General features: G+C 36.9%; 1 protein-coding gene across 8 annotated transcripts in view; it reads left to right on the top strand.

Annotated features, from left to right (window-relative positions):
- Positions 1 to 26,379, top strand: part of CDK13 (cyclin dependent kinase 13) — a 120,891-nt gene that overhangs the window by 14,489 nt on the left and 80,023 nt on the right. For all 8 annotated transcript variants that reach the window (XR_014067743.1, XR_014067742.1, XR_014067746.1 and 5 more), the window contains one exon: positions 20,782 to 21,441. Coding sequence is in view for 3 of the 8 variants with exons in the window: in XM_081537404.1 (XP_081393530.1) it covers positions 20,782 to 21,441 (660 nt within the window). In the remaining 5 variants the exon portion in view is untranslated. The remainder of the gene's footprint in view (positions 1 to 20,781; positions 21,442 to 26,379) is intronic.

The raw sequence follows: 26,379 nt of genomic DNA, 5'->3' as shown, positions 1-26,379 counted from the left end.
TCTCCATTGCCAAAGATATTTTTGCTAGGTATAAAATTCTGTATATACTTTTTTTCCCCCCAGGTTCTTTGACTTATTTCATTTCTAGCTTGTGTAGTTTGATGAGAATTTTTGTAATTGTTTTTTACTTCAGCCGCTGGATTTTAAGTTCCATGAAGTTCTTTTTTAATCTTAGTGTCTCTTAAGCATTTGTCACCTGTGTGTATCTATAGGTGATAGATACCTGACAAATAATTTTAGATTGATTTGAATTACAAAATATCCAGCATTTCAGGAATGAATAAAATTTCGTAGGGATTGCATTGAATCCAGAGATTAATTTGGGAGTATTCCTGTCTTTATCCATCGCTTGTATTGTTGGTGTTCAGTTGCTCAGTTGTGTCTGACTTTGCGACCCCATGGTCTGCAGCATGCCAGACTTTCCTGTCCTTCACCTTCTCAGGGAGTTTGCTGAAACTCATCACCAAACTTGAGTTGATGATGCCATCCAACCATCTTATCCTGATTGAGACCTGATGCTGAGAAAGACTGAGGGCAGGAGGAGAAGGGGGTGACAGAGGATGAAATTGCTTGTATATAAAACTATTAATACATTTTGCTATTAACAGGGTCTAATATTGGCCTTGAAATAAATTCATGATGACTAGAGCTAGACTAATCAAAATTATGTGCCTTTGTGCAAGTCAAGTATCAAGCCCTTTCTATGCTGTTCTCCTGTCTTTCTTTTTTCTCTCTTCAGAAATACATTTGAAGACATGATTCAGTGAAACATGAAGATAGGGTTATGCTCAGTGGATTAGAACTTGTTTGCCTGAGCAAATCAGCAAAAGTCAGCCACGTACTCTCTATTTTTTTTTTTTTAACTTTTAGTGTTGTGTTAGGAACATAAGGAAAGAAGATATACTTTAAAAATAAACATGAAGTATTTCAATGTTATTTATTTTTTCTAGTTTTCCTAGTTTTAAAGTAATTGTACAGTTTACTCTGGTTTTAAATGGTGCAGTCAGTGGTCTTTAGTATATTCACAAAATGAATAATTCCTGCATAATAAAAAAAACTGAAACAACCTAAGTACGCCGAATAGGGCAGCGTTAAATAATTTGTGGCACAGATATGTTATTTGCAAATATTTTCTCTCTTTGTATCACTTTCCTGATGTCTGTTAAACACAAAAGTTTTAAATTTTGATGAAGTCTAGTTAATTTTTCCTTTTGTTGCTTGTGCTTTGGTGTCATATCTAAGAAGGCATTTCCTAATTGAAAGTCACAAAAATTTTCTCCTATGTTTTCTTCAAAGGGTTTTTATACTTTCAGTTCTTATATGTTGGTCTTTGATCTAGTTTGAGTTACTTTTCTGGAATCTCAGTTCCATTCCATTGATTTACATGTCCATACTTGTGCCAGTAGCACACACTCTTGATTATCCTAACTTTGCAGTAATTTTTGAAACCAGGAAGTATGATTGTGTTTTTTGGGAGTGGGGGAGGGTGGTGGAGAGATCCTTTGCATTTCCACATGGATTTTAGGATCAGCTTGTCAATTTGTACAAAAAAGAAAGTTAAGGATTTTCATAGGAATTGCATTGAATTTGAAGATTAGTTTGGGAATATTACCAATATTCTTAATAATGTTAAGTCAACGAATAATGTTAAGTCAACTAATACCTGAACATGGAATGTCTTTCCATTTATTTAGATTTTCCTTAATATTTTCAGCGGTGTTTTAAGTTTTTAGGTACGATCCTTGCACCTTTTTTTTTTGCCAAATTTATTCCTAGATTTTTCTTTTAAGGCTATTGTAATGGGAATTGATTTTGTAAGTTAATTTTTTTTGGTAAATTTAAAAAACTTTATTGAAGTGTAGTTGATTTGAAATGCCATATTAATTTTTGCTTTACAGCAGAGTGGCTTGGATTTATATGTATATATGCTTTTTCATATTTTCATTATGATTTATCATAGAATATTGAGTATAGTTCCCTTTGCTATACGTAGGACCTTATTTTTTAAGTAGATTTTGATTGTCCGTTGCTGCTGAGTAAAACTAATGTAGATTTTTTTTGGGGGGGCCTACTCTCCATGGATTGAGGGATCTTGGTTCCTCAGCCAGGGATTGAACTTTGGGCCTTGGCAGTGAAAGTGCTGAATCCTAACCACTGGACTGCCAGGGAATTCCTTACAGTAGATTTTTTTGTGCTGATCATGTATCATGCATCTTGCTGACTTGTTTGTTTGTTCTAATAATTTTTTAGTGGTTTCTTTAGGGTATTTTATATGCAAGATGTGTTATCCTATCTGCAAATAGAGAATGTTTTACTTCTTTTTTATCTCTACTCTAGTTCTTTTGCTTGCCTAATTGTAGTGGCTAGAATTCCAAGTGCAGTGTTTATTAGAAGCGGTGAAATTGGACTGCCTTACTTTGTTCCTGATCATTTAGGGAAAGCATGTAGTCTTTCTCCACAAAATGATTTTAGCACTGAATTTTTCATAAATGCTTTATTTTTTGATTAAAGTTGTTTCTCTCAGAGTCTCATTTTTGGTGTCAAAAACATTCCAAAGGGTTTGGTTGTCCCATATACCCAAGCCTGTGTAATTATTGCTATCGTTCTTTGGGCTAGCTGCTGCTGCTAAGTCGCTTCAGTTGTGTCTGACTCTGTGCGACCCCATAGAGGGCAGCCCACCAGGCTCCCCAGTCCCTGGGATTCTCCAGGCAAGAATACTGGAGTGGGTTGCCATTTCCTTCTCTAGTGCATGAAAGTAAAAAGTGAAAGTGAAGTTGCTCAGTCGTGTCCAACTCTTCACGACCCCATGGACTGCAGCCTACCAGGCTCCTCCATCCATGGGATTTTCCAGGCAAGAGTACTGGAGTGGGGTGCCATTGCTTTCTCCTCTATGGGCTAGAAGAAGAGGAAAATCTCCTACTTTGTGTGTAATGATTGGTCACATCAGTTTCTTCATATACAATGCCCAAAAAACACTTGAAAAATGTTTGCTCTGGAAAATACATGAATTGATAATAGTATTTCCTTTAGTTAGTGTTATTTGAAACTCGAAGTGGAAGTCGCTCAGTCTTGTCCAACTCTTTGTGACCCCGAGGACTGTACAGTCCATGGAATTCTCCAGGCAAGATACTAGAGTGGGTAGCCATTCCCTTCTCCAGGGGATCTTCCCAACCCAGGGATTGAACCCAGGTCTCCATCATTACAGGCGGATTCTTTACCAGCTGAGCCACCACAGAAGCCCTAGTGTTACTTAAGCACACATAATTTTCTGACTTTCAGTCTGTAAAGTTAAGCAGTTGGTGTACTGGAGTAAATGGTACAACTTCTTTTGTTTTTATTGAGAAAAGTGACAATGTAAAAAACAATATAAAATACCATACATTTTGGTTTGCAGTAGTTTCTGGTAGTGTTCATATTTAAACTTTTCTGTTGGTGTTTATCCTTAATTTTTCTGTAATTTTCAGTTTTCTACATTGAAGTGGTGTGACTTTTCTTAACCTACACTTTTTTTTTGTATTTGCATATGTAATACTTGAAAACAGTATGGAGGCATAGCAAGATGTGAAAGCTACCCTTTATGTCCTTTTCATTTCCATTTCCTTCCAAATATATAACAATGTAAATAGATTGATGTCTGTCCTTTTTTTGCATATATGCTTACATATAAACATATGTATTCATAAACATTAAAGATGTTTTTATTCCATAAATGTTGTTTACTGTTTTTTAAACAGTATTATGTGAAGATGTTTCCAAAACTACATAGAATTCCATAGTGAAATTTATCAAGCTTTATTTAACCATCAACTGCTGGGCACTAAGCTATTTTTTTCATTATTTTTGATTTACAAATAGTCCTTTAAACTATATGCTAGGGATAACTTCTGACACGTTTGGAAATGTTTTTGTAGCATATGTTCTTAAAAGTGGAATTACAGTTCCAAAGCATTTGATAGATACTACCAAATTGCCTTTTAAAAAAAGGCTTAGTTAGCAATTTTATATTCTCTCTGATAATTTATGTGAGTGACTGTTTCTTTGTATTCTCGTGACTACTTGATATTTTCAGAATTTCTCTTTTTGCCATCCTGATGGATGTAAATTTATTACCAACATTTTATTTTGCTTTTTTCTGGTTACCAGAGAGGAGAGAGCATTTAAATTTTTTTAAATGACCATTTGTATTTCTTCTGTGACTGAATTATTTTTCTAATTAAGAAGACCCTCTAGTTATTAAAAAGAAGGAGCAAACACAGTTTTACGTTAGAAAAAGTTTTGTTCACTAAATCCCCATGGGATAATTAATGTAAAATATTTGGTTGCTAATAAAGAATAACTTCATCTCAGTGTTTACCTGAATAAGCTAATTAACTAAATGTGATTCTGTCTCCTAAATCATCTTAAAGTAGAATTTTATCAGTGGACCTATGCCCATTAGTTGACTAGCTGGATATCTGTTACCCAAAGCATTCTTTAGTATTAATATTTGCAGACATTCAGAGAAGTAGATAACTTGTTGTTAACTTTTATTCATCAATTCAGTAAATATCTTTTGATCTCTTACTATATGCCAGATATAGATTTAGGCATTGGGGCTATAGTGGTAAATGAGACATTGGTTGAGGAGAGGGGTGTATATGTACTAATTTATCTTTCTGATGAGGGAAAGCCTCACTATGAAGTTGACAGTTAAATGGAGACCTAGGCAATGGCAACCCACTCCAGTACTCTTGCCTGGAACATCCCATGGATGGAGGAGCCTGGTAGGCTGCAGTCCATGGGGTTGCGAAGAGTCAGACACGACTGAGCGACTTCACTTTTCACTTTCATGCATTGGAGAAGGAAATGGCAACCCACTCCAGTGTTCTTGCCTGGAGAATCCCAGGGCTGGAGGAGCCTGGTAGGCTGCTGTCTATGGGGTCGCACAGAGTCGGACACCAGTGAAGTGACTTAGCAGCAGCAGCAGATGACAAGAGTCAGCTATGTGATGATCTAAGCATCCCAGGAAGATAAAAAATAGTATTTTAAGGTATCAAGAAGAAGCATGGCCTTTTTTTCTTTCTTCACATTAAAAAAAAATTAAGTACAGTTTTATTTACCATGTTTTAGTTTCAGGTGTGCAGTAAACTGACTCACATCTGTATCACATATAACTATTCTTTTTCAGATTCTTTTCCATTATAGCTTATTATAAGATATTGAAGATAGTTCCCTGTGATATATACTAGGTCCTTACTGTTTATCTGTTTTAAATATAGTAGTGTGTATCTGTTAATCCTGAACTCCCAATTTATCCCCTCCTCTCCTTTTTTCCTTTGGTAACCACAAGTTTGTTTTTAGTGTCTGTGAGTCTGTTTTGTAAATAAGTTAATTTGTATCATTTCTTTTTAGATTCCACATATAAGTGATATCATATGGTATTTGTCTCTTTCTGACTTATTAGTATGATCATCTTTAGGTCCATCCATGTGCTGCAGATGGCATTATTTCATTCTTTTTTATGGCTGAGTAATATTCTGTTGTAGATATCTTCTTTATCAGTTCATCTGTTGATGGACATTAGGTTGCAAAGTGTGACCTTTTGATGACTTGGAAAAGAGGCTTGTGTGGCTGGACCCATAAAGACATAAGAAATAAATGGAGAATAAAGATGTAGTATGGTGTGGTAGCAATAAATAATGCCTGCCTTTGAACTGGAAGACTTGCTTTCGAGTATTGACTCGACCTTTTTATAGATCCTGGCCTCTAAATTTCTTAACTCGCTTCATCTTAGCTCTTCCATCTGCTTCCTCTATGCCTTGATTGATATAAAGAGCAAGTCAAACGAAAAATGCCTATAAAGGTATTTTGTAAACTGTTTGGTTCAGTGTGGTGTGCTTGTTTATTTAATAAAAGGCCACTATCTGTGTGTTTTGCTAAGGGCTATGGAGCAACACTAAAATGAATAGCATTTGGTGATTGGTCCTTAAAAGAGGATATAGTCTAGTAGTAATATAGTAATATCTGAAATACAATGTTGAGAATGATGGAGATCTTAAGGATGCAGATAAGGTGCTATAGGGACTCAAAGAAGGGAGAGCTTTCTTTTTTCTTGAAGTTGGTGGTATGGCTTTATGAAAAATAAAGGACTCTTGAACTAGCCCTTGAAAGATGGGTATGGTTTCAATAGAAGATGGAGGAGAAGAGCATAATCTCAGTAGGTCAACCTGTGGGAGTAAAGGCATGGAGCATTAGGCAAATTCAGAAGGAAAGGTTAGGACCAGACAGATTATGCAACATTTTAATACTAGGTTAAGGAAAGTGAATTCCATTCAATAGGAATACTACCAGCAAATATTTATTGAGCATCTGCCTTTGCTAGGTCTCTGCTGGTTAGGGCTATGAAAATTCAGTGATCTCAATTTAGTTGGAGAAGACAGATTAATTATTATAATTTTAATGAAATGTGAATAAAGTGTTGTAGGATCATAGTTCAAGGAACATCTCCAGCTGCCTGGCATAATAAGGGAAGGCTTCATAGAGGTAGATATTAGTGCTTGGACATAAAGTATCCCTTTTCGTAGCAGATAAAATTGATAAAGAGAGGCATATGAAGAAACATTCTAGACCTGGCACTTTATGTGTTTTGGGATGGCTGGATGAGGTTTTGTGTGCAGTACAAGGCCGTGAGGAGTTTTGTCAGAGAGAAACTGAAAGATTCAGGTGGCAGCGTGAACGGTAAATTAGAAAAGGTAGAGATTGAGATGGGGAACCTGTAAGACTATTACGCTGGACCAAGTAAAAGATGATGTAGGACCTCTTCATGTGAAATAGTAGCTAAGGGAATAGAGAGCCTGGAAAACTGGAGACCTGCTTAAGATGTAGAATTGGCAGGACTTGAAAAGCAGTTGGTTATGGGAGAAGGGAGGAAAGGATCAGGTGGAATATGGAATGACTTGCAGATTTCACCATTGTATGAGGATAGAGTATTTAAGGGGAAAGAGGGTGGGTTTGGAGAGGTAGGCTAATAGTTTCAGCTGTATTTGTCAGAGGTGCATATAGGATAATTGGGAGGGGCAAAGGATGACTTGGGGGGTGATCCACGTTTAGATGATGATTTAAGCCTTACATAGTGAATAGTGAAAATCGCTCAGTCTTGTCCGACTCTTTGCAACCCCGTGGACTGTATAGTCCAGGCCAGAATACTGGATTGGGTAGCTGTTCCCTTCTCCTGGGGATCTTCCCAACCCAGGGATCAAACCCAGGTCTCCCACATTGCAGGTGGATTCTTTACCAGCTGAGCCACAAGGAGAGCTATATGTAAGTATAAATTAAATAATCATGGGAGAATAGGTAAGTGAAGAGGAACCTTAAGGAGCATTGAGAAACAGCCATAGAAGTAAAAAAACAATCAGGAAAAAAAAAGTATTAAAAGTGGTTAGAAGTTTTTGTTAAAGGGGGTAGTCAGTGTTGTCATCATAGATGTTGATATTTCTCTTTCCCTTTATTTTTCCTCCAGTAGTAGGTCATTGGTCACCTCAATAGTTTCAATGAGGATATATAAGTGAGATTATAGTGACTTGAGTATATGGGGGCAGATTAGAATTCAGCTATAATTGGAAGGAGAGATAAAGATACAATATCAAGGTACTATTGTTTGCTTATTTTTTCTTGTCTGTTTTTAAAGATCTAAGAGTCATGAGTTTTTTATTTCCTGAGAGGAAATTGTGAATAGACAGCAAAGGGTTGAAGTCACAAGTAATGGAGTAGCCATTGAGGAGCTTAGCATAGTACATCTCAAACTGTAATGGGAATTCTGTTGAAATGCAGATTCCAAATCGGAAGGTCTGGGTTGGAGTCTGAGATACAGCATTTCTGATAAGCTCCCCGGATCAGGATGCTGCTGCTTTTGTTTATGGCCCACACTCTTTGAAGTAATATTTAGAGAATATGGGATCGATAGTATTATAGTGAGTTAGCGTTAATGGAAAGAGGAACACCTGCTCTGAGATCAGGTGGAATATAAGGTGGATGAGATACAAATTAGGTTTGCAGGTAGGAAACATGCTTGGTAACCTTAAATTGTTTTTTCTATGCAATAGAAGTAAAATGGCTTTAAAAAAAAAAGACTTTGAGAATGGTGTTGTGAGCTTAAAAAAGGTGTGAAGGTTTGAAATAGTTACTAAAAAGAGAAGGGAAGTGAGTGAGTATGAGACATGTAATAATCGCTGAAAAGTGAGAATTATTAATAGTTTGGTTATGGGTATCTGTAGAAATAGTTGGGACAAGGAGAGATTAGATTTGAGGAAGTCAGTCCTTTTTGAGATGATTCAGTTTAGTTCAGTTCAGTCGCTCAGTCGTGTCCGACTCTTTGCGACCCCATGAACCACAGCACACGAGGCCTCCCTGTCCATTACCAACTCCCAGAGTCCACCCAAACCCATGTCCGTTGAGTCTGTGATGCCATCCAACCATCTCATTCTCTGTCGTCCCCTTCTTCTGCCCTCAATCTTTCCCAGCAAAAGGGTCTTTTCCAATGAGTCAGCTCTTCGCAAGAGACTGTAGAAGGAACATAGCCCTGGTGACATGTTGATTTTGGCCCAATGAGACATTTTGGACCTGCAGAAACTGTAAGATAAATCATTTGTGTTGTTTAAGCCACTAAATTTGTGGATTAATTTGTTACAGCAGCAATAGGCAACATGCAGGGAATTGTGGATGTGTGGGAATGTTGAGTTGAGTTGAGTTCAGTTCAGTCGCTCAGTCGTGTCCGACTCTCTGCGACCCCATGAATTGCAGCACGCCAGGCCTCTCTGTCCATCACCAACTCCCGGAGTCCACCCAAACCCATGTTCATCGAGTCGGTGATGCCATCCAACCATCTCATCCTCTGTCGTCCCCTTCTCCTCCCGCCCCTAATCCTACCCAGCATTAGGGTCTTTTCCAATGAGTCAACCCTTCGCATGAGGTGGCCAAAGTATTGGAGCTTCAGCTTCAACATCAGACCTTCCAATGAACACCCAGGATTGATCATAAAATTAGGCAACTGACGGCGTGTGATATGGGCAGCAGAAAACTGGGAAGGTTTTTAAGCTGGGTAAATGTGTGGAGGAGTGTGGTGAAATTAAAAATAGAGAATGACAGCAGATTTTATAGAAAGGTGTTCATTTTGCATGTAAGTATGGGTTAGATATGGATTAGTTTTGAAATGAGATAAATTTAAAGCGGCTGATATTTTATATTACTATTTTATGGTACTATTAAAGTTAATAGAGCTGTTATAATAAAATGCATGGCAAATTTTATAGGAATATTTAGAGTTTAAAGTTTTGACTGAGTGACCAAAGGGGTGAGTGAGAGAGACTGGTTTTTTAAAAAATAATGCCACATTATGTTTATATAGTGCTTTTCTTCATTTTGGGAAATGTTCCCCTACCCCCCACCCCCACCCCCAGGTTTATTGAGGTATAATTGACAAATAAACAAAATTATAATATAGTCAAGGTATCAACAGTGATGGTTTTGATATATGTACACTTTGTGAGAGGCTTTCCACAATTGAGTTAACACATTCATGACTTCGCATATTTACCTTTTTTTTTCTTTTTGATTTTTTGTTGTTGTTCAGTTGCTAAGTCGTGTCCAACTCTTTGCGATAAGTGATATCATGCAGTATTTGTCTTTCTCTGGCTTACTTCACGTAGCATAACACCCTCCAGATTCATCAGTGTTGTCACAAATGGCAGAATTTCTGTCTTTTTTTTTAAGGCTACATAATGTTAAACACATGCTCCTATTTTCTTTATCTGTTCATCTGTTCATGAACATTTAGGGTTGTTTCCATATCTTGGCTACTATGAATAGTACTGCAGTGAACATGGGAGTATAGGAGTATTTTGTTTTATTGTGCTTCGTAGGCTCTTTGTGTTTTTTTGTATACAAACTGAACTGAAAGTTTGTGGCACCCCTGTATTGAGTAAGACCATTGGTGCTGTTTTCCCGGCAGCATTCTTTTTTAAAATATTACTTATTTTTAATTGGAAGATAATTGCTTTACAATGTTGTGTTGGTGTCTGCTGTATAATAGCATAAATCAGCCATAAGTATACATATATCCCTTCCCTCTTGAACCTTCCCCTCTGCCCCCATCATACCCCTCTAGGTCATCACAGAGCACTGGGCTGAGCTCCCTGTGTTACACAGCAGCTTCCCACTAGCTATCTGTTTTACACATGGTATTGTATATATGTCAGTGCTTTAGTGCTTTTCTCTCAGTTCACCTCACCTTCTCCTTCCCCTGCTATGCCCACAAGTCTGTTCTCTATGTGGCTCTATTCCTACCCTGCAAATAGGTTCATCAGTACCATTTTTCTAGATTCCATTTATGTGTTAATATACAATATTTGTTTTTCTCTTTCTGTCTTAACTTCACTCTGTATAACAGGCTTTAGGTTCATCCACCTCAGTTCAACTGACTCACAATTGTTTCTTTTCATGGCTCAGTAATATTCCATTGTATATATGTACCAAAACTTCTTTCTCCATTCGTCCGTCGGTGGACATCTAGGTTGCTTCCATGTCCTGGCTCTTATAAGTAGTGCTGCAGTAAACATTGGGGTACATGGGTCTTTTTGAATTATGTTTTTTTCAGGGTATATGCCCAGTAGTGGGATTTCTGGGTCATATAGTAGTTTTATTCTTAGTTTTTTAAGGAATCTCCATGCTCTTCTCCATAGTGGCTGTATTATTTTACTTTTCCACCAGCAGTGCAAGAGGGTTCCCTTTCCTCCACATCCTCTCCAGCATATATTGTTCATAGATTTTTGGATGATGTCCATTCTGACCCATGTGAGGTGACTCCTCATTGTAGTTTTGATTTACATTTCTCTAATAATTAGCAGTGTTGAGGATTTTTTCATGTGTTTATTGGCCACCTGTATGTTGTCTTTGGAAAAATGTCTGTTTAGGTCTTTTCCCCATTTTTTCATTAGGTTGTTTGTTTTACTGATATTGAGTTGCATGAGTCATGTGCATAATTTGGAGATTAATCCTTTGTTAATTGCTTCATTTGCAGTTTTTTCTCCCATTCTGAGAGTTGTCTTTTCATCTTGTTTATAGTTTCCTTTATTTTTTTGGGCTCTAAAATCAGTGCTGATGGTGATTGCAGCCATGAAATTAAAAGATGCTTACTCCTTGGAAGGAAGGTTATGACCAACCTAGATAGAATATTTAAAAGCAGAGACATTACTTCGCCAACAAAGGTCCGTCTAGTCAAGGCTGTGCTTTTTCCAGTAGTCATGTATGGATGTGAGAGTTGGACAGTGAAGAAAGCTGAGTGCCGAAGAATTGATGCTTTTGAACTGTGGTGTTGAAGAAGACTCTTGAGAGTCCCTTGGACTGCAAGGAGATCCAACCAGTCCATCCTAAAGGAGATCAGTCCTGGGTGTTCATTGGAAGGACTGATGTTGAAGCTGAAACTCCAATACTTTGGCCACCTGATGCAAAGAGTTGACTCATTGGAAAAGACTCTAATGCTGGGTAGGATTGGGGGCGGGAGGAGAAGGGGACAACAGAGGATGAGATGGTTGGATGGCATCACCAACTCGATGGCCACGGGTTTGGGTAAACTCCGGGAGTTGGTGATGGACAGGGAGGCCTGGCATGCTGCGATTCATGAGGTCACAAAGATTCGACATGACTGAGTGACTGAACTGAACTGAACTTGCTGGGCAAAAGCTCTTACCTTTAGTTAGGTCTTATTTGTTTGTTTTTGTTTCTGTGTCATTACTCTAGAAGGTGGTTCAGGGGATCTTGCTGTGACTTACGTCAAAGAGTGTTCTGCCTACGTTTTCCTCTACAAGTTTTATAGTTTCTGTCCTTACATTTAGGTCTTTAATCCATTTTGAATTTATTTTTGTGTATGGTGTTAGGAAGTGTTCTAATTTCATGTTTCTACCCATAGCTGTCCAGTTTTCCCAGCACCACTTACTGAAGAGCTGTTTTTTTCTCCATTGTATATTCTTGCCTCCTTTGTCAAAGATAAGGTGCCCATAGTTGTGTTGGTTTATCTCTGGGCTTGCTTTCGTGTTGCATTGATCTGTATTTTTGTTTTTGTGCCAGTACCATACTGTCTTGATGACTGTAGCTTTGTAGTATAGTCTGAAGTCAGGACGGTTGGTTCTTCCACTCTGTTTTTCTTTGTCAAAATTGCTTTGGCTATTCAGGGTCTTTCGTTTTTCCATCCAAATTGTAAAAATTTTTTGTTCTAGTTCTGTGGAAATGCCATTGGTAATTTTATAGGGATTGCATTGAATTTGTAGATTGCTTTAGGTGATATGGTTATTTTCACAAGGTTGATTCTTCCAATTCCAGAACATGGTATTTGTTTTTGTCATCTTTGATTTCTTTTATCATCAGTGTCTTACAGTTTTTTGCATACAGGTCTTTTGTCTTCTTACATAGGTTTATTCCTAGGTATTTTATCCTTTCTGTTTGCACTAGTGAAGGGGATTGTTTCCTTAATTTCTCTTTTTTACTTTTTTGTTGTTAGCATATAGGAATACAAGGGATTTCTGTGTATTAGTTTTGTGTCCTGTACCTTTGCTAAATTCATTGATTAGCTGTTAGTAATTTTCTGGTGGTATCTTCAGAGTTTTCTATGTATAGTATCATGTCATCTGCAGACAGTGAGAGTTTTACTTCTTCTTTTCCAATCTGAATGCCTTTTATTTCTTTTTCTTCTCTAATTGCTTGGGTTGGACTTCCAAAACTGTTTTAATAATAGTGGAGAGGATGGCCACCCTTGTGTTGTTCCTCGTCTTAGAGGGCATGCTTTCAGCTTTTCACCATTGAGAAGAATGTTTGCTTGGGTTTGTTGTATATGGCCTTTATTATATTGAGGTACCAACAACAGTAATTTTTAAAATTGAGGTATGTATTTCTTTTAGAAATAATGCTATAGACAACAGTATAGTGTAACATAGGTTTTATATGTGCTGGGAAACCAAAACATTTGTGTGAGTTGCTTTGTTGCAAATTTGCTTTTTGTGGTGCTTTGGGTATGTCTGTACAGATACCTCTTTTGAGGTAGTGATTTTATTTCCTTTCAGTATATACAGAAGTGGATTGCTGGTAGTTGTATTTTTGACTTCTAGGTGTGCTTCCGTATGATTTCTGTAGTGGTTGTATCAGTTTGCATTCCTACCATCAGTGTACTGAGGTTCCCTTTTCTCTACATTTTCACCAGTATTCAGTGTTTTTCACCTTTCTGATAATAGACATTCAAGCAGATGTGTGATGCCTTCTCATTGTGGTTTTGAATTGTGTTTCCCTGATGATTAGTGATACTAAGCATCTTTTCAAGTACCTGTTAGCTGCTTGGATGTGTTGCAAAATCTCTTCAAGTCCTTTGCCCACACTTTTTTAGACAAATGCTTTTTAAAATTAATTATTTGGCTGTGCAGAGTGGCATGTGGGATCTTAGTTCCCTGAATAGTGATCAAGTCTATACTCCCTGCTTTGGAAACATGGAGACTTAACCACTGGACTACCAGGAAGTCCCTTTTGTCTACTTTTTAATTGGGTTATTTGATTTTTTTGCTCTCTGAGTTGTATGAGTTCCTTATATATTTTGTATATAAACCCCTTATCAAGAACATTTTCTCCCATGCTGTATAGGTTGACTTTTTGTTTTGTTGATGGTTTCCTTTGCTATGCATAAGTTTTGTTATGCATAACAAACATAAGTTTGTTATACATAAGTTATGCTATGCATAATTTTGATCTAGTCCATGTATTTGTTTTTGCTTTCGATAAACCATTGCCAAGACCAATATCAAGGAGTTTACCCCCTACTTTTTCTTCTAGGAATTTTATAGTTTCAGATCTTATCTTCAAGTCTCTATCTATTTTGAGTTGATTTTTGTATGTGGTATAAAATAAAGGTCCAGTTTTATTTTTTTGCATATGGTCATCCAGTTTTCCCGCACCATTTATTGAAGAGATCATTCTTTCTTCGTTGTATATTCTTGACGCCTTTGTAGAAAATTAATTGGCCATATATATGCAAGGGTTTATTTCTGGACTCTCCATTTTGTGCTGTTAGTCTGAATCTCTGTTTTTATGTCAATACAATTACCAATACAGTAATCAATTGTTTAGATTACTGTAACTTTGCAATATAGTTTGAAATCAGAAAGTTGATGCCTCCAGCTCTTTTCTTCTTTTTCAAGAATGTTCTTGCTATTCAGGGTCTTTTGTGGTTCCATATGAATTTTAGTATTTTTTTCCCAATTTTTGTGAAAAATGCCATTGGAATTTTAATGGGGATTGCATTGAATTTGTAGACTACTTTGGGGAGTATGTACAATTTAATAATTCTTCCAGTCCATGAGCACAGATGTTTCCATTAATTTCTTTTTCACTTTCTTTTATCTCCTTGGTTAAATTTATTCCTGATTGGTTCATTCTTTTTGGTGCTAGTATAAAAGGGATTGCTTTCTTACTTTGTCTTTCTAATAGTTCATTGTTAGTGTATAGAAGGACAACTGATTTTTTTTTTATACTGACTTTGTATCCTGCAACTTTGTTGTTGTTGTTCAGTCACTAAGTTGTGTCCAACTCTTGGAATTCATGGGGTTGCAAAGTCGGACACGACTGAGCAACTGAACTGAACTCTCTGGGACCCTATGGACTGCAGCACATTAGGGCTCCTTGTCCGTCACTATATTTCCTGGAGTTTGCCCAAGTTCATCTCCATTGAATTGGTGATGGTATGTTGATATTTATTCTTGCCATCTCTTGCATGACCACGTCCTCATGGACCTTATCTTCAAGGTTTCTATGCAGTATTGTTCTTTACAGCATTGGATTTTACTTTCACCACCAGACATATTCACAACTGAGGATCATTTCTGCTTTCTCCCAGCTGCTTCATTCTTTCTGGAGCAATTAGTAATTGTCCTCCACTCTTCCCCCAGTAGCATATTGGACACCTTCCAACCTGGGAGGCGGCATGGTTCATCTTTCGGTGTCATATCTTTTTGCCTTTTTATACTGTTCATGGAGTTCTCAACGGCAAGAATACTGGAGTGGTTTGCCATTCCCTTCTACAGTGGATCATGTTTTGTCAGATCTTTCACTGTGACCCATCCACCCTGCATGGCATGGCTCATAGCTTCTTTGAGTTCTGCAAGCCCCTTTGCCATAACAAGGCAGTGATACATGATAGGATCCTGGAACTTTTCTGAACTTAATATTCTGACAGGTCTTTGGTGGAGTCTTGAAAGGTTTTTCTGTCTATAAGATCACATCATCTGCAAACAAGACAGTTTTACTTTTTCCTTTCTAATTTTGATGCCTTTTATTTCTTTTTCTTGCCTAATTGATCAGACTAGGACTTGGCAATACTATGTTGGTTGAAAGTGATGAGAATGGGTATCTTTATTTTGTTCCTGATCTTAGAGGAAAAGATTTCCAGCTTTTCACTGTTGAGTATAATGTTATCTGTGGGTTTGTCATATATGGCCTTTATTTCGTTGAGGTATGTCCCTCTGTGTCCAGTCTGTTTAGTTTTTATTTTTAAAAGTTTTTATTGGAGTATAGTTGACTTACACTGCTGTGCTACTCTCTGCTGTACAACAAAATCAGTTGGTTATATATATATGTATATCTACTCTTTTTAGATTCTTTTCCTATATAGGTCATTGTAGAACATTAAGGAGAGTTTTCTGTGCTATATAGTCCTTATTTGTTATGTATTTTATATATAATAGCATGTATGTGTGAATCTCAGCCTCCCAATTTATCTATCCCTCCTCCCTTTCACCCAGTAACCATAATGTTTGATTTTTATAATAAAGGGATGTTGAATTTTATCAAACACATGATTTTTATCCATTATTTTATTAATGTGATGTATCACATTTATTAATCCGCATATATGTTGAACCATTCTTGCATGGGAAGCATTTCATATCTTTTTAGGGGGCTTAGTAACAAGTTTTTGAATGGACATAGCTGCTAGCATGTAAAATAAGCTACTAGCATGTAAAATTAGGGCAAAATAATATTGTGAATGGTTTTTTTCCCTGGTAGCTCAGCTGGTGAAGAATCCACCTGCAATTCAGGAGATGCCGGTTCAATTCCTGGGTCAGGACGATCTGCTGGAGAAGGAGTGGGCTACCCACTCCAGTACTCTTGGGCTTCCCTGGTGGCTCAGCCAGCTGGTAAAGAATCCCCCTGCAATGCTAGAGACCTGGGTTCGATCCCTGGGTTGGGAAGATCCCCTGGAGAAGGGAACAGCTACCCACTCCAGTATTCTGGCTTGGAGAATTCCATGAACTATTCCATGGGGTCGCAAAGAATCAGACATGACTGAGCGACTTTCACTTTCAATACTGTGAAGAGTTCCTACTCTAATAGACATCAAATGTATAGACCATTTCTAGCATCCCAGAAAGTTCTTTTGGATACTGCTGTTGTGTATTATTTTATGTAATAAGGACTGAATATCATTACAGTAAAAGTTTTAAGAATCACTCTTTGCTAATTACATACAGTTTCAGAAGACTTAGACTCTTATAGTGAAGTGAACAGTACACCATGCTCTTTAAGAAACATCAATCTAATTAACAGCAAGCACTAACCAGTTGGTTGGTTTTTTTTTTTAATCCTAGTTCTGCTTTGTGTTTCATGAATTTGGGAAACCTAAAGAGATTCTGTAAGCTCTTAAAAGACATTAAAAGCAAACAAGAAATAGCTAATGTGTGTTGACTGTAAATTTTACAGTGCAAAAAATTAGAAAAACCATTTTTGAAAAGAAAAATCGTATTTATAAAACATGGGCTTGCTGTCTACCATCCGTTTAAGTTCTTTTTGTAACACATGATATAATTCATTATATCATCTTTCTTCTCTAATTCGATCCACTTTGTATCGAGCCACTTCTCTTTTAGCCTCATAACTTTGTTTAACTGAAGTATTAGATCATCAGCAAAAAAAAGACCTAAACTTGAGTTTTGTGTTTTTATTTAATTTTAGATTCCCCAAATGTGTTTGTTATAAACAGTAAGGATTTCCCTCGGTGGTATAAACAGTAAGGATTTCCCTCGGTGGTTCAGTGATAAAGAATCTGCCTGCACTGCAGGAGATGCAGGTTCCATCCCTGGGTGGGGAAAATCCCCAGGAGGAGGGCATGGCAACCCACTCCAGTATTGTTGTTTGGAGAATCCCATGGACAGAGGTGCCTGGTGGGCTACAGTCCATGGGATCGAAAAAGGTCAGACACAACTGAAGAGACTTAACATGCATGCACATAAACAGTAAATACATAATTGAAATTTATTACCAAATATAAAACATCTTAGAGGATACAAGTTTACTAGGATAGAAAATGTGAAAAGTTAAGAAACCTTTGAAGTGAAATAGAATTGGATAAGAAGGGAGAGTGTGTCTAGAAGAATTTCACTTGGTACGTAGATCAAATACCATAAAAACATCTTTTCTGAAATATGATTTTTATAAATCGAACATTTGTTGTCTTTTCGACAATTTTGTTATACAGATTCTCGGCAGAAAAGAATAATCAATATGCTAGAGGAGTGACTTGTGTTGGGATTTTATCTTTGTTTTCTTAAGTAAAGTTTACTGATTATAAATTTCTTAACATATAATTTCTGTCTGTATGGAACTGATAACAAGTATAGGAAAGTTAATTTAAGAAAAGTTCTGTGCTATTACCTTTGACGAGATGACAGTTTCTTTGCTGTCTCCTGCTGTGTGCCTTTCTTCTACTGCTTAGTATCTGATCAGGGCATGGAAACATGGCATAGAGACTTACTTTGAGGTCCAAGATTCTGAAGGCAGAGGAAATTAAAAGTGTGGCTGCATGTTTCATAATATGACACTTTTGGCTCCTATATTAAAGTTATCTGAGATAGTTTATAACCAGCTTGTTACTTCATATTTAACCAAACATTTCCCTCATTTCTATAAATAATTATAAGCTCATTGATGATTTTAATGATCGATGTATATGAGTATTTAACCATAAACAAGTATTAGATTAAAGTGTTTTCTAAACCAAGATTCCCTTTTACCTGAAATAATGTTACATAAATACTTTATGTAAAGTATAGAGTTTGAAACACTAGCTCAACGCTGAACACTAATTGGGCCCTCTGTACATTTTGAAATGTTTCTGAAAGAATGAGGGAGAAGTTGAATTTGTATTTGAGTTTATACTAAATTTAACCATTATTTGTCTTCATACTAGAATTGTAAAATGTATTGCATAATATATATTATATATTATGTATCACATGAATGCCAGATATAAACAAAAATTTCCGGTTCTTCCTTTTCTCTTCCCATTTTAATTATAGGTTCTTAGGAGTTTCTTTGCTTTATTTACTGAATCTCAATATTTTGATTTCAGTAAGAACTGTCTCCATAGTAGTGTGTTAATGTGTTGAATGTGACTTTACCTACTTCAGAATCAAAAGGTCTGGTTTTAAGACCTGGCATGCAGTTAGGTTCTAGAACATGACAGAATCCAACTTAGTTGGTTCAGGAGGAGTACAGGGATAGGGATGGAGTAAGAAAACTGACAAAGGATATGTTTTCACTGGTTACAGAGGGAAGCTTGAAAGGGCAAGGAAAGCATAGTGTCATTAGAGCCTAGTGAGAGCTCTGGAGAAGTGGGTACCTGACAGGAGCCATGATTGTAGAGGGACACAGCGTCTGTCACAAAATATGACCAGTAGGAAGGAGGGAATTGGAAAGAAATAATCCAGCTTTTCTCTGCCAGTGATGGACAGTACTGGAACCGAGGAGATGCTGTTCAGGTCTGCTTCCTTTGGGCACAGAGTAGGGCAGAAGAATATTGGAGGCATGGGGTAATGGCAGTAAGATAATAACCAGGACAACTACTAATGAGAGTGGGACTGACTTAAGGTAATATTTTAGATTCAGTTTCTTATCTCTAAACTGCAGATACTTCACTGGGGTTGATGTGGTCATTAAGTGAGCCATATCAAAGTACTAATTCAGAAAACTAAGATCATGGCATCTGGTCCCATCACTTCATGGCAGATAGATGGGGAAACAGTGGAAACAGTGGCTGACTTTATTTTTCTGGGCTCCAAAATCACTGCAGATGGTGACTGCAGCCATGAAATTAAAAGACGCTTACTTCTTGGAAGGAAAGTTATGACCAACCTAGATAGCATATTAAAAAGCAGAGACATTACTTTGCCAACAAAGGTCCGTCTAGTCAAGGCTATGGTTTTTCCAGTGGTCATTTGTGGATGTGAGAGTTGGACTATAAAGAAAGCTGAGTGCAGAAGAGTTGATGCTTTTGAACTGTGGTGTTGGAGAAGACTCTTGAGAGTCCCTTGGACTGCAAGGAGATCCAACCAGTCCATCCTAAAGGAGATCAGTCCTGGGTGTTCATTGGAAGGACTGATGTTGAAGCTGAAACTCCAATACTTTGGGCACCTGATGTGAAGAGCTGACTCATTGGAAAAGACCCTGATTCTGGGACAGATAGAGGGCGGGAGGAGAAGGGGACGACAGAGGATGAGATGGCTGGATGGCATCACTGACTCGATGGACATGGGTTTGGGTGGACTCAGGGAGTTGGTGATGGACAGGGAGGCCTGGCGTGCTGCAGTTCATGGGGTCGCAAAGAGTTGGACACGACTGAGCGACTGAACTGAACTGACTGAACTGATCAAAGTACTCCAATAGTGCCTTGGTCTTGTATTTTTTAGAAGTTTTGATAAGGTATAGATTTGAAAAGCTCAGCTTTATTTCTCTTGGTGCTGTGCTGCATTTGTTTCATAAGAACTTTGATTGCCACCATACTTTGGAATATATATTAGTATTTGTGTTTCCCAATGATTTTGGGGGCTTCCCTGTTAGCTTAGTTGTAAAGAATCCATCTGCAATGGAGGAGACCGCCGGTTTGATTCCTGGGTTGGGAAGATCTGCTGGAGAAGGGATAGGCTACTCACTCCAGTATTCTTGGGCTTCCCTTGTGACTCAGTTGGTAAAGAATCTGCCTGCAATGGGGGAGATCTGGGTTCGATCCCTGGGTTGGGAAGATCCCCTGGAGAAGGGAAAGGCTGCCCACTCCAGTATTCTGGCCTGGAGAATTCCATGGATTGTATAGTCCATGGTGTCGCAAAGAGTTGGACACAACTGAGTGACTTTCTCTTCACTTCAGTGATTTTTGAGAAGTGAAGAGTCATTGTTCAGTGGTTCCCAGGATTTAGACTTTTTTTCCTTACTGCCTAATGAGAAGTTTCATTCTTTTCATTCTTGGTGTAGACAGAGCACTGCTTGCTTCTGAACTTATGGATGAAGTGCTTTTGAGATGCAGAAATTATCTCCCTGGTAAAAGATTGGTCAGACTTCACTCTCCCACTTCTTCCATTGATGTATCCTTAGTAACTGCTTCTATTTTCTTGAGACAGCAGTGATTGTATTTTCAAATTTTTTCCTCCTAATTCTTACTGTATTTCTTGTCACAGAGATATGCTTTCATCCAGCTTTACCTTTGAGCGTTCGTAGGCCAGACCAGAATCAAGCATTCACTCGGTTTTCAGGAAATGTGTAGCCACTAGATGACATTTTACTTAACAGCACTTTTTGTTTTTTTAACGATTCTCTCACAAAAACTATATTGTGATTTTGAAATTAAGTACTTTCTATTTAATTTACAGGCTCAAGTTAGCAGTTTTGTACACTGCAAATTAAACTTTCTGAATTACTGACTAAATCTTAATTATTTTCCACCAGACGGTCTGCCAAATCACGAAGCAGAAGCCCATATTCATCTAGGCATTCAAGATCTCGTAGCAGACATAGATTGTCTAGATCCAGAAGTCGTCATTCTAGCATTTCTCCTAGCACACTAACTCTGAAGAGTAGCCTGGCAGCTGAATTGAACAAGAATAAAAAAGCACGAGCTGCAGAGGCAGCACGAGCTGCAGAGGCGGCTAAGGCTGCAGAAGCAGCTAAGGCTGCTGAGGCTGCTGCCAAAGCTGCCAAAGCTGCCAACACTTCTACACCTACGAAGGGGAACACAGAAACTGGTGCCAGTGCCTCACAAACCAACCATGTGAAGGATGTGAAGAAACTTAAAATTGAGCATGCACCTTCTCCCTCAAGCGGTGGAACTTTAAAAAATGACAAGGCAAAAACAAAGCCACCTCTTCAGGTGACGAAAGTGGATAATAATTTGATTGTAGATAAAGCCACCAAGAAAGCAGTTGTAGTTGGAAAGGAGAGTAAATCTGCTGCTACAAAGGAGGAACCAGTATCTCTTAAAGAGAAGACGAAACCACTGACACCAAGCATAGGAGCCAAGGAGAAGGAGCAACATGTGGCTTTAGTGACCTCTACCTTACCACCCTTACCTTTGCCTCCCATGCTGCCTGAAGATAAAGATGCCGATAGGTAAGTGCAAACAATTTTGTTGTGACTGGTTAAAGAAAAGGAAATCTCAGTTTGAAATGAGAGATTATTTGACCCCACCCCAAAAAAAAACCTTTATGAAAGACTGTTTAGTAAGTGAATTAATTTTCTTTATGGTATACAACTTAAAATGAAGCACATTGCTTGTAGGATGAAAAAATTATAGCTTGTGCTAAGAATTCCAGGTAAAAATTGCCATTGTCATGGGATATAATGTATATTTCAGTTTGAGTTTGAAAATTAGAAATGTCAGTATTTTCTTTGGCTGAGTATTCTTTGATGTTATCAGAGACAGGACATTTTATAATAGAATCTGTCCTGGGTGATAATATCATATTATCTTGCTTATTTCTAAGTGTTTTCACTGACATTATAAATTTATCACTTTAGGTCCCTTTATGAATACATCGTTTTTTAGTTTTTTATTGACTTAATTTTTTGCAACTAGAGATTAATTACATGTTACAGAAACTTCATAATGTGTTAATGCTTTCCTTTAAATTATTTATAAATTTCTGCTGTTGGGGATATAGCTAGTACTTTATTTTGAAACATTTTAAAGAGGATGAAGTTAAGAGTGACTAAATGTAAATGCAATTCTAAGACTGTTTCTCAGATTGTGCTCGGATGGAAACTTGCTGTGTGTGATTTGCCTATTGACTTGACCTTTTTCATTTTTATTTTTATGAAGAAATTATAACTCCCTCTCCCCTTTTTGTTAAAAAACAACTATATGGGCAATTTTTTTAGCTGGCATCCTTAGGGAATTTGAAAACAAATTAATAAAAATGCCATGTGGGAAGGTCTTTCAAGCACTCAGTTTGGCTAGCTTTATGAAAATTTTGTAATTTAAACAAAAAAATGATAATTTCATGCCCTCTGAAGCATCTTTTCTCTTTTGTATTTTCAGTACAATCAGAAATGTTGCTGAAGGGACCCCATCCAATTTAATCAGGTGTTATCTAGTTACACTATTCTAATTGTGATATTTGCAGGTTTGACTGGTTTTTTTGGAACACTGAAGGGACATAACAGTAGTGATTTATAGTTTTGATGAGTCCTGGAATAGGTTGTCCAGCACAGAGAGGCATGAGTGCAGAACTGTCATGTCATCAGTAAGAGAATAAGCCTGTTGCCTGTTGCCGAGAATCTAGTGATTCTGGACCAACGAGACTAGTTATTCTCTACTTTACTCTTCATATGTGCTGTAGGGGTAAATTTTACTTGTAAGAATTCAGGATATGTGCCCAGGTGGTGACTGCTTATTAAGAAGGGTATTCTTTGTGCATATGTTTTTAATGAGATGGTGGCACATTCCATACTTGGTCATTAAAAATTTTTTTGACTCACCTTCTTTGCTGTCTTCTTTTTTTATTGTCTCTGCTCTTTTTTGCTTTGAATGTTTTTGTATGTTTCAGGGATATAGAATTTTTTAAGACTCTTGAGTACTACTACTGACATATGTGGCCAAAGATTGATTTAACACCAGTTACAGCCGCTCTTCTTTTTGATGTTCCAAATTTGATTGTCTGAAATTTGGCCAGTGGGAGCTCCTTTAAGCCAACTCCTTTGTCCTTTTGATATGATCCCTTTTATTTTTGAGTGCATTCTTTCTTCCTATCCAAACAATCTTTTAGACTCACTCTGAACTTTGCTTCTCTCCCAGCCCTAGAATCTTTTCTTTCTGAAAATCATAAGATAGACTGTTAACTATAGGTTTACATCTAATCATCTTTTTAAAAAAATGAGGATCATACCATTTATAATATTCTTCCTCTCTTTTAAAATTTAATGTATTGGAGATCTTTCCATGTTGGTAGAGATAGATTCAGCATTCCTACACATGGAAGTGGATGCATCACTTTCTTATTAATTATTCTGCTATTGATTAGTGGATATTTAGATTTGTAATTGTTTGCTATTAAACACTCCTTATACATTAATATTTTATGTACGTGTGAGCAACTTATGTAGGATAGTTATGTGGTCAAATATCCACATTTAAAGATTTGATAGAAACTGCCAAATTGTGTCTTAGTAGGATTGTGTGTCAATTTATGTAGCCAAATGTATAAAATTGCTTCAGTATCACTAAATATTGCCAATTTTGAGGTGTTGAAAATCTTTAAAATATATGATTAATTTTGCATTTTTCTGATTATTGAGATATAGCATCTTTCTGAACATTTGTGGGCTATTTATTTTTTCCTGTGAATTGCTTGTTCAGGTCTTATGCTGACTTTTCCTTAAGATTATTATTATTTTTTAAATTGATTTATAGGTACCCCTTATGTTAGGATCTTGATCTGTGCCTGTCAGAGTGTGTTGCTTGTCTTGGAGACTTAACTTGTTTTGGCTGTGTGAATGTTTTCCATTTTGGATGTATTTGGATCTGTCATTTTTCCATTAAAACTTACAGGTTTAAAAAGTTTTTAAAAGTTGATTCACATCTCATAGAAATTTATTTTTGCTTATTATATGTAGGAGAAAGACATGGTCTGATTATCCGCTCTCGTCCACCACCTTGTGGACTAATAGATCAGTTGTTGCTAACATCATTTATTGAATACTCTTATCTTACTGACTTCTGGTGCCATATATAAAAATTAGATGCAGGCAGGTAATGTAAAAGTGAAGGGATGGAGTAAACGACTGCTTGTGAACAACCCAACCCTTCAGCCTCAACTTCAATGCTGCTGTGAATGAATCTGGACCCAGTGTTGGCATTTTTTCCTTTATTCTTAGATAAATTTTAAATCATTTGGTTTCTCTTGCTTGATTTTTTGTTTGGGACTTGATTAAATGCAGTGATTATTTTGGAGACTGACAGCTGTACAGAATTAGAGCTTCCCATATGAAAACACCGTTTCTTTTCTTTCATTCTTGTCTAGTTTTATGTTTATCAGTCATGTTTTAATTTTCTTCTCTTGATCTTATACATTTCTTGTTAAGGCATTTTATTGTTTTTTTGTTACTGTAGTATATGGAACAAAAAATCATTACATATCCTATTTGGTTACTGCAAATAGTGTGAATATATTTTAAATTATATAGTGTTATTTTGGGGAAGTAATATTTCATTTCTCTAAGTCTCAGAGCCTTGCTGAATTTGATAGTTCATATAATGATGTATTTGAATATAGGCAGTCTTTTACATGCTAAATTGTAAGTAAAATAAGACTTCTACTCCGCCCCCCCATGTTGAATTGTTCTTGTACAAGCAAATTTTTGACTAAAGCCTAATTACAAGTTAGAGACTACAGTTCTCTAAATAAGTTATTTTAAATAGATTTATTTTCAGACAGTTCAAGTGGTACCTTTTCTAGAAAAAAGCTTTTACTGTCTTTCAGTCTTGAGTTGGCTACCCTTTAGTACCATATTACTCTGGAAATAAGTGTGTTCAGTACTGTATCCTGCTGCTTACTGATATCTTCCAAAAGACTAAACGCTTCTTTCTGAGAAGAACTGAATCTTAATGTTTTTTGTGAGTTTTTTCTGTTGTGAAACTATAGTGTTTTCTGTAACACGTAGCTCATGGGCATGTACAGTGAATATTTGTTAAATGGTAGGACATTAGAATTGAAAAGTAGGTTGCATGACACCATTACTGTAGAAATAAAACTGCAATCCAATTTCCTTTTGAGCTTGTTTTCCCTATTAGAGGTTACCTTCTAGTAAGTAACCTGGGGTTGTGAAGAAAAGTCATAATTTTATTGATAGTGTTTATCAGATGGTATTGAAAGATTCATGTATTTACTGTACAGTAATATTGATGTTCAGTGTAAGTAGGAGAAGTGATAATTAAGTGAAATGACTTAACATCAGTAGTAATTTCTGACCACAGCAGTGTAGTTTCACTAAATTTTTTAAATTCTGGGACTCATAACTGTTACGAAAGTATATGAAGTAAGGCTTCTCTACTGGCTCAGTGATCAAGAATCCACCTGCCAGTGCAGGAGACAGGGTTCAATCGCTGATAGGGAAAATCCTGCATGCTACAGAGCAACTTAACCTGTGTGCCTCAATTATGGAGCCTGTGCTCTAGAGCCTGGGAGCTGCAACTAGTGAGTCTGAGCACCTTAGAATCTGTGCTCTGCAAAAAGAGAAGCCACTGTAATGAGAATCCTGTGGACCACAACAACAGAGTGGCCCCTGCTTGCTGCAAGTAGAGAAAACCGCAGGCAGCAACAAAGACCCAGCACAACCAAAAGAAAATAAATAAAATTATATATAAAAAATGAAAGTGTGTGAAGTCCAAATTTTATTATCATTTTAAGATTCTTTTTTATATTTGTAATGTCTGGGAGGTTTAATTACCAGGTTAAGATATACTTAAAAAATCAGAGCCCTTAATATATTCATAAAAAGTATAACACTGAGCTTAATTTTCAACTGTAATTCTGATAAACTAGAGTCTTAAAAAAACTTAAAAAAAAGAGAATCATTGTCCAATTCAAGAAGAATTTATTAGGAAAGGGAATGAAGCTAAATCAATTCTTTGTGTGCGTGTTCAGTCCTATCTGACTCTTTGCCACCCTATGGCTGTAGCCCTCCAGGTTCCTTTGTTGTATGGCATTTTCCAGGCAGGACTACTGGAGTGGGTTGCCATTTACTATTCCAGGGGATCTTCCTGACCCATGGATCGAACCTAGGTTTTTTTTTTGCATCTTCTACATTGGCAGATGGATTCTTTTCCACTAACCTACCTGGAAAGCCGTAAATTAGTTCCCTGTCGTTATTTAAATAGGCAAGATAAATAATAGCATGTGGTTTATTCTTACAACAAAATAGCTTTTTGTCTCTCTACCAGAATCAGACCAAATGCTTTAAAACTAATGAATTTTCCTGTAAAGCATGACTACTTGACTTTAAGTTTTAATTTGTAGTTTTATAGTAATTCTGTATCATTAAAAAAGAAAC

Source organism: Giraffa tippelskirchi, chromosome 10 (genome assembly GCF_054371585.1).
Source record: "Giraffa tippelskirchi isolate mGirTip1 chromosome 10, T2T-mGirTip1v1.2.pri, whole genome shotgun sequence".
Taxonomy (NCBI): domain Eukaryota; kingdom Metazoa; phylum Chordata; class Mammalia; order Artiodactyla; family Giraffidae; genus Giraffa; species Giraffa tippelskirchi.
The sequence above is the reverse complement of the archived record's forward strand: the minus strand, read 5'-3'. Positions and strand labels throughout refer to the sequence as shown.